Below are 8,513 nucleotides of genomic sequence, written 5' to 3' on the forward strand. Positions count from 1 at the left end.
TCCAGCCTGTGGAGGAAACAGTGCAACTTCCCTCACCAACCACACACTAGCAAAGATACCCCTTCCTCACAGTCTAAGGGTCTCTGCCCATGGCATTCCGAATCTTAGAGGAAAGAGTTTGGAAGTGGAAAATCCACTGTAGTTGTTCTAATTCTTGAAAATACAGGTAACCAAGTTTCTTGTTTCTTTTATGTTTTATTTTAGTTTGGTTTGCTTTTGGTTTTTTCCTGGTAACCAAAACTCTTTTATAATTAATTTATTGGTACACTTTAGGCATAAATATGATGCCTTTCATCATTGGAGACTTGTACCTTTTGATAACATAACTTGATTCTTATTTTTCCCCATTGCTCTGCCCTCCTTCAAAACTTCGATGCTCCATTTTTACAAAGACTTCACTTCCATTTCTGCCGTTTTTCAGATTAACTCCATTCCCTTCTTTTCTTTCTCTTTTCCTGTCCCACAGCCTCTCCCCTTTGTACCTTTTCTTCTTATTTCACATTACCTATTATATAGTCAAACCCTTATTTACACTTTCAGCTTCTCACACCACAGAAACTATTCGGTATTTGTACATGTGTGTCCTATTTAAGTTTCTCACTTGGAAGATTTTGATCAAGGCCTGAATCTTTGGCTGATGGACCATAATGATCTTCCTTCTGTAATTCAATCCCTTAATTTCAATCTCATGTTAATTTAATAACTGCTTCTACAAGAATGAAAGTTTTTTTTTAAATATGAACAGCTCTTCTGGTCTTCCAAGGTTACTTCCTTAATTTATCTTTCCATTAGCTCCACTCAACTCCTATCATCTGGTTTAGTTACATATTGGATCTTCTGTGTCCAAAAGTCCCAGCATACTGCAGAACTAGATAAACATTTTTACTAGGTAATGGGATCCAGTAGAATTTGGAAGTTTTTAACATACCTGAAAAGTGTATTAAATCCAGATGTAACCTGTATTACTTCTGAGAGAAAGTGCACATCTAATCGTTGTGGTGCTCAAATTGCTAAATGGAAAAAAGTCTACAGATCTATCTTTCATTTGGAAGAACAACCTAGTATAATCAAACTTCTCTGAGTTAAATTGTGACTAAAAAATTGAAAATTTAGCTGTGCTTAAGCATCTTCTATATCCCTTCCAGTAAGAAAGCACTTTGAAAATATTAACTGATATAGATGTTTCCACATATACTCCATAGTTTACGGTGTAATTCTAAATGACCCTTAGGGACAATAAATCAAAGAAAAACCCTTTTCAATTCTTTTACTTTTAGTTATGTATGTGACACTGCATCCAAGGCCTTTATGACTCAATAGGTTCAATACACAACTACACATATTCAGAAAAGCTCAGGGAAGGGACTCGGGGGGGGCAAAGGCAAGAAAAGGGAGGAAGAAGGAAGAAATAAGCAGTGTCCTAATGAACTTTCTGGTGCAGGACCTCAAGCTCCAAGAAAAACAAGAGCAAGACAAACCCAAAACTCATACAGGGGAGAAAATGATAAAGGTCAGAGCAGAAATCGATGCACTGGAGACTTAGACAATGATACAAAAAGTCAACAAATCCATGATTTCAGGCTTCTGCTTCTCCTGCACTCAGGCTTCTAAGGGGTTATGGTTCCAGTACCAAGTCCACTTCACAATGGACATGTGCCTGTTTGGGGACTAAAATTGCTCAGAATAATCCTTTATGATCTGTATCATTTCTCATGTTTATATTGAACCGTGTGTTCTTGCTCTTCTCATTTTATTTATTCAAGTTTTCTCTTCTTTATTCAAATTAGTGAAGGACCTCTCAATTTCTTTTACCCTCTATCAGGCCAACTTTTTGTTGTCTTGATTTTTTTCTGTTGTTTCAAATTAAGTACGTGATTTGTCATTGCGCTAATCTGTATTATTTGCTCCCTCTGATAACCTAGACTATTTGGTTCTTTTTCAAATTCCTTCTGTGTTAAATCTGGTTATTTTTGTGACATTTTACTTCTGTTTTAAAGTGTCAGTTTTATTAAAGTAAACTTTCCTCTCTGTACAGCTTTCCAGTGCTCCATGTAGCTGGTAAAAAGTGAAAGTCAAAACAATCAGAAAAATCATAAAACAATATCAAAAAAGGAAGAAAACTATGAGAAAGGAAAAAGCAAAGCAACTATATCAATAGATGCTTTTGAATGAAAATGGCAAATAGGTACATGAAAGAGTTCTCCGTTTGACTTATCATCAGAAAAGTACAAATCCAAAGACCTGAAATATATCATCTCACATCTGGTAGAATGGCTTCTATGAAATATACCCACAATAGCAAACATCAGTGAGGAAGAAAAGAAAGGACAGCCTTGTGCACTCTTGTTGGGACTCTAAATTGGTAGAGTGACTATACAGTATATAGGCTCGTCAGAAAACAAAAGAAGAACTACCGTATCATCTGGGAATCCTAATTCCCTAATACTGAACTAGAGTACAGCCATCTTCCCCAAAATTGTGGAACTAATTAAGTGTGTGAACTCAGGTACCAGTGATAGATGCTGTCATGTTAATTACAATAATCATAAAGTACTTATACGATAAAGTGTTTTATTGTATATGTTGTTTATAAAATACAAACATAAAATATTATTTGCTCTTAATTAAGGATGATATGCTGTTATTTACGATGACATGAGTGAACCTGAAGGTTATATTGCTATAAGTATGCCTTGTAATGTCTTATCTCACTCATATGTGGGATATAAAGTGGTCTCACAAGGGGGTGAAGGGAGGGCAGGAATATGGGGAAAAAACAAGAAGCAAGACATATCATATAAAGGTACAACATCCCAATGATCAATGTAACTGTATAGTTTGCCATAAGTGTACCCAAACACTTAATGGGGAAAACAGTTTCACAGAAAAGGGGAACAGAACTAAGCCTATCAAACTATGTAAGATTGGATATGCAAGAAAAATTAATTACTACATTTTACATACAGCATCGTAGCTACAGTTAAGACTATGCTGTATACCAGAAATTTACTAAAACATTATAATGCATACTAGAATGGGCTAAAAGGATAGATCTTAGATGTTCTAGCACAATAATAAGTAAAAGAAAATACTGATTAACTGGGGGGATAGAAGTGCTAATTTGATTGTGATAATAATTCCATAGAATGCATGCATATCAAAACATTAAGAGTATGCTTTAAGTACATAAGATTCATTAATGGAACTGGAAAAAACAGCAAATAATACTAATGGTGCTACAAAACTAAGGCTACTTCTCAAAGCAACATTTCTTTGCAGGTTTTTTTCCTACAGAATATATTCCAGTGGAGAATGACAGACTATTATGTTTCAAATTCACTTGGGTATTTTCATTAAATAATTACATGTTTGGGGACATTTTATGGACATTTTCATCAACTTAGACTCCACTTCCTATCTCACATTTGTTTTCTTTCCAGTTTCTGTTCCAATACACATTCCAGCAATGGCCCCTTGAAAACTAGATAATGAGCAAGACTAATTTTAGGAGCAAATCAAGCTGCATTTGCATTTTAATCAAGGTTGCCAATGACTACTTCTGAAAGTCAAGAACCTGTAGGACAATTAATATACTTTCTTGAAACTACAAAACACTGATGAAAGAAATCAAAGGAAATCAAAACACGAAGTGTTTCACCGCAGCCGTGAACAGGAAGACTCATTATCATTCACATGTCCTATCACCTCTGATTCATCTACAGATTCAAAAATATTCTAAATAACAACCAATTGAATTGTTTTGTAGAAATTGAGAAGCTGGTTCAAGAATTTGTATCAAAATACAGAACTAGAATAGCTGAAATATTTTGAAAAAGAATAAAGTTGAAGAACTCATGCTACTGGATTCCTATACATAGCATAGCATGCAGTATTGGAGAAAATTTATAGATAAACACATGAATAGATAGCCCAGAAACAGACCTACACATCGGATGGGTGACTTTTGTAGAAGTGCAGAGAGACAGAGAAATAGTAGCCTTTTCTGAAACAGTGCTGAGGTAATTGGATATCCTGTTGCAAAGAGTACACAGTGATCCATACAGTACAGCACAAATAAAAGTTAACACCAAAATTACTGGCACACCTAATATTAAATCAAAAACTATACATGGTCTAAAGGGCAAAACCAGAGAAGTTTTTTGTGACTTTGGGTTGCACAAAGATTTCCTAAACATGGCAAAAATGCTTCACACAAAATGAGGTCATTAATTGTACTCATTTTATTCAGCAAATACTTTTAAGACAAAGAGAAACCAAATCACTGGTGGGGAGAAAGTATGTGCAAATCATAAAGCTATGAGAATTTGTTTCCAGGTTGTATAACAGACTCAAATTTGAGAAGTACTCAATATAGAATGATCAAAAACAACACATTTACACAAGATATATAAAAGAAAAGTAAATACATGAAAAGATGCTCGAAATTATTAGTCATTACAGTGAAAATTAAGACCATGAAAAGATATTACTACACACCAATTTAGATGGCTAAAATTTAAAGATCCCTTCTACACCAACTTCCAACAAAGAGAAAGAAAACCTGAAAATATCAATTTTGCTAGCAGGAAAACAAAGGCAAACACTTTGGAAAACAGTTTGGCCAGTTCCTACAGTCACTCAAATATACACTGACCATACAACCATGTCTTCTATTCCTATATATTTACCCAAGAAAGAAAAAATTATGTTAAGGGAAAGCTTATCTATTAACACATATTATACATTATTAGCTAGAATACATTCATTCATAATTTCCGGTATCTGCAATGAACCAAAATACCTCTAATTGGAAAAGCGATTAAAAAGGTTAAAGCAATTATGGTATGACTGTGCAATGTTAACACCATTCAGTGGTAAAACTCAGTAACCTGCTAATATAAGCAGGAATACTCAGAGACCTCAAAAGCTTTATAAGAAGGACACCAGATTCAAAGGGCAATATAATGTGTGGCTCATATTTATTAATGCAACATTTTGGGAAAGGAAAATTAGGAGGATAAAAATGCAACAGAGTTTTCCGAGACATAATGGAAGGAGACAAATCAACTAGAAAAGAAAAAGGAAATATTTTATGGTGATAAACACTGAAAACATTTGACTGTGGTGGATCCACGACAGTGGGTACTTGTCAGTGCACGACAATTGCAACTTGGCTCTCAAGGCTTTCTGAAACAAAATATCAAACCACAGTAAACACTTCAATCTGGTTTCCTCACAACTGGATCCCATTTTATTATAAAACTTTTCACTAATGATATTTTTAGCTGAACACAGTATCACCTTCTGTCCAAAACCTCTGAACTGAAAACACATAGGTTTTAAAGCTGAAAAATAAAAGTAATCCTAAAACAAAGTTCATAATGCAGCTAACAAATCTGCTATACTGATCAAATAATGAACATGACAAGTTCAAAACTTCTTTCAGTCCCAGCATTTACCTGAGCACTGGACATCTCCCTTTCTTATGAACATGAGGCATTTCCAAATTTCCAAAAGTAGCTTCTTTCTTATTTGAAAAGAGGCAACCACTTAAGTCCTATGTTAATCTGAACTGAGAAGAACAGCAAGTTAGAAGATATACTTTGCTTAGGGTAATCCTTATCTTCAATTGCAAAAGAAGAAAAAATGGAGCTTTTATCATATATTCTACAAACTCTACTACAACAGTGACAACACAAAGGAAAGCTTGTTCTTCTTCTTTCATGGTTTTGTGCAGATACAGATACAGATCTAAACAATCTGGTGAGGTGACTGCATCAGTCCTTGTTAGGATTTAATGCATGCATCCTACATTTCAATTAGTAGAATTTCTCTAGTTAAATTCTTATGCCAGAGTTTTTTCATAGAATTTTGGATCTCTGAATTTCTCAAAGTGTATATTAAAGGATTTAACATAGGAGTAATCAGTGTATAAAAAATGGCTATGAATTTATCAAAGGGAAAGGTGGAGACAGGTCTAACGTACATGAAAATACAGGGAACAAAAAATAGGACAACCACAGTGATGTGGGAGCCACAGGTAGAAAGGGCCTTGCGCCTCCCTTCCTGACCAAGAGTCTTAAGGGAGGTGAGGATGATTCCATAGGAGATGAGGAGGAGGATGAAGATCACCACACAGGCGGCTGCACCGTTGGCAGCCACAGAGAAGCCAATCAGGTAGGTGTCAGTGCACACAAGCTCCAGTATTGGGTACATGTCACAGAGAAAGTGATCAATGACATTGGGGCCACAGAAGGGGAGACGAGACACAAACACAAGTTGAATCACAGAGTGTGAAAAGCCTCCAGTCCAGGACACTACCAAAAAAAGGATACAAACCTTTCGGTTCATGATGGTCAGATAGTGAAGTGGCTTACAGATGGCCACATAGCGGTCATAGGCCATCGCCACCAGAAGGAAGATCTCAGCACCAGCAAATAAGTGTTCTGAGAAGAGCTGGCCCATGCAGGCTGGGAAGGAAATGGTCTTCCTACCAGTGAGCAGGTCTGTCAGTAACTTGGGTGAGAAGACAGTGGAATAAACAGCATCGAGGAGTGACAGATTGGCAAGGAAGAAGTACATTGGGGAACCCAAGGAAGGGCTGGCAAGGACAGTCACCACGGTGAGCACGTTTCCCACGATTGTCACAGTGTAGATGAGTAAAAACATGACAAATAATGCTGTTTGTGCACTGGGATCCTGAGTGAGGCCCAGGAGGACAAATTCTGTGACATTGTTAACCTCTCCCATTCAGTCTTCCAGGAGGCTTGCTTCAGAGATGAGAGCTCAGGAGAGCAGTACCTGACAGGAAATAGTGACCAGGACAATGACAATCTATCACAGAGTGCTTCTTTATTGTTATATCATATAAGAAAAGAAAACCTAAGGAGAGACATAGAGAACAGCAAGTAAGAGTTTTTTATGTAATGATTAAGCATTGAGAGCCCTCTGAAATAGAACGTGACTACATAGATCCCAAAAATAGTCAACTAAAGGTATAAGTCCATACTTGGTTTGAAACAGAATATATTTGAATCATTTTTAAAATGCAATTATAAATGCTTCACATTGAAAACCAAAGGGACTGAACTAGACAATCAGTATCTGTCCAATTAAACAATTTACAACACTATCAGTATTACCCTCATGCCTCTTCATCTGCTGACATTTTCCATTTTTTCACATTTACATAATCAAATAAAAGTTTTCCAGCCCATCACTGGGTCCTGAAAAAAGCTATCCGGTGGCAAATGGGATGCTACAAGTAAAGTAACCAAATAATATCTCTAGATTTCTCATTCAGTATGAATCTAGACAGCCTCCAAGACATCCTTAGAGAGAGCATAGCACAGTCATGAGTAATGTGCACACTGGAGAGGCAGCACTTGGGTTGCAATCCCACATTAATTCCTTTTCTATCTAGGTGAACTTCAGCAATTTACTAAATATCCGTATGGTTCCATTCCATCATTTTTAGCATAAGGACACTCAGAGCATCTACTCCTGTAGTTATTACTATATGTGGTTTCTAGACTATTGTGGGGTACCAGGTAAAATTTAAAAACTTATACCCTGTTATAAGCAGTTATGAATGGTTCCCTGGGGGCATTTTATCAGAGTGCAACACCAGAATCTCTTAAATGAATAAGAATTCATTGACATAGGACAGGAGATGAAGTATAGTATAGTTATAACTCATTAACCCTTTGGGGGAAAAGATACAATTGTATGTCTTGGTATTAGCTATTTTACTCTATATAAGTACTAGAAATATTTCTCTATGAACAATTGTATTTTGACTAAGAGGAAGCAGGAGGCTTCTGGTTGTAGAAGAAGACCTGCCCAAAAAGTCCACACTGCTTTTGAAGCCATCTATAATGAGCCTTCTACATTTCTCATTTACAGTACTGTTTGCAGAACATTCAAGAAATCTGCCTGTGTTGAAGCTTTGTAGAGAAACGGGCATACCTGTTGAAGACCATAAAGATACAAAGAAGTCTATGTCCAATTCTCCTTTTCCACCCCTTTCTGCAACACTTAGTGTCTTTATTTTCATTAGCAATTCTGGGCTTCACTGAGAAAAATCTTCAGCTGAACAGAATAATTGTTTTCATAATAGAAAAATAGAGCAAATAAACTCCGCTACATATAATATAGTTTAATGTATCAAAGATTTGACACTAGAAAATTGAATAGAAGTATGATTATACTGTCAACATAAACCAGTAACTCTTTCCAAAACAAAAATTTAAGAACATCTGATACAACCCTACAATTTTAAAATTTGTCTGCCTTGTACTTTCTAACAACAAGTGACCATAGATGAGACACTTCACAGATCGTGGATTTCTCTAAATATATGCACTAGCATGTTTGCTGGGATGACTTTGAAATTAATATGTAGAAGCCCATATCAAGTTTATACAACATAAGATATACTTGATCTCTTACACTGTTTAAACTCATGTTATACAATTTTTTAAATTTAATTTATTGGTACATTCTAGGTAGAC

General features: G+C 35.8%; 1 protein-coding gene across 1 annotated transcript; it reads right to left on the bottom strand.

The window, feature by feature from the left end:
• Positions 1-1,034: 1,034 nt before the first annotated feature.
• On the bottom strand, positions 1,035-6,750 carry LOC104854217 (olfactory receptor 4A15). Its single transcript, XM_010612654.2, has 2 exons — positions 5,844-6,750; positions 1,035-1,060 (listed from the first exon to the last, which is right to left on the bottom strand). Exons 1-2 carry the CDS (start codon positions 6,748-6,750, stop codon positions 1,035-1,037), a joined length of 933 nt encoding a protein of 310 aa, XP_010610956.2.
• Between the last annotated feature and the right edge of the window lie 1,763 nt (positions 6,751-8,513).

The sequence above is a fragment of the Fukomys damarensis genome, unplaced genomic scaffold (assembly GCF_012274545.1).
Source record: "Fukomys damarensis isolate Sample0158 unplaced genomic scaffold, DMR_v1.0_HiC HiC_scaffold_27, whole genome shotgun sequence".
In the NCBI taxonomy this organism is placed as follows: Eukaryota; Metazoa; Chordata; class Mammalia; order Rodentia; family Bathyergidae; genus Fukomys; species Fukomys damarensis.

Coding starts and splice junctions, on each gene's coding strand:
- LOC104854217 (XM_010612654.2), bottom strand. CDS start 6,750: ATGGGAGAGGTTAACAATGTCACAGAATTTGTCCTCCTGGGCCTCACT. Junction 1,061..5,843: donor GAAAAAACTCTGGCATAAGA/ATTTAACTAGAG, acceptor TTTGATTATACT/AGGTTGTTCTTCCAAATGAA.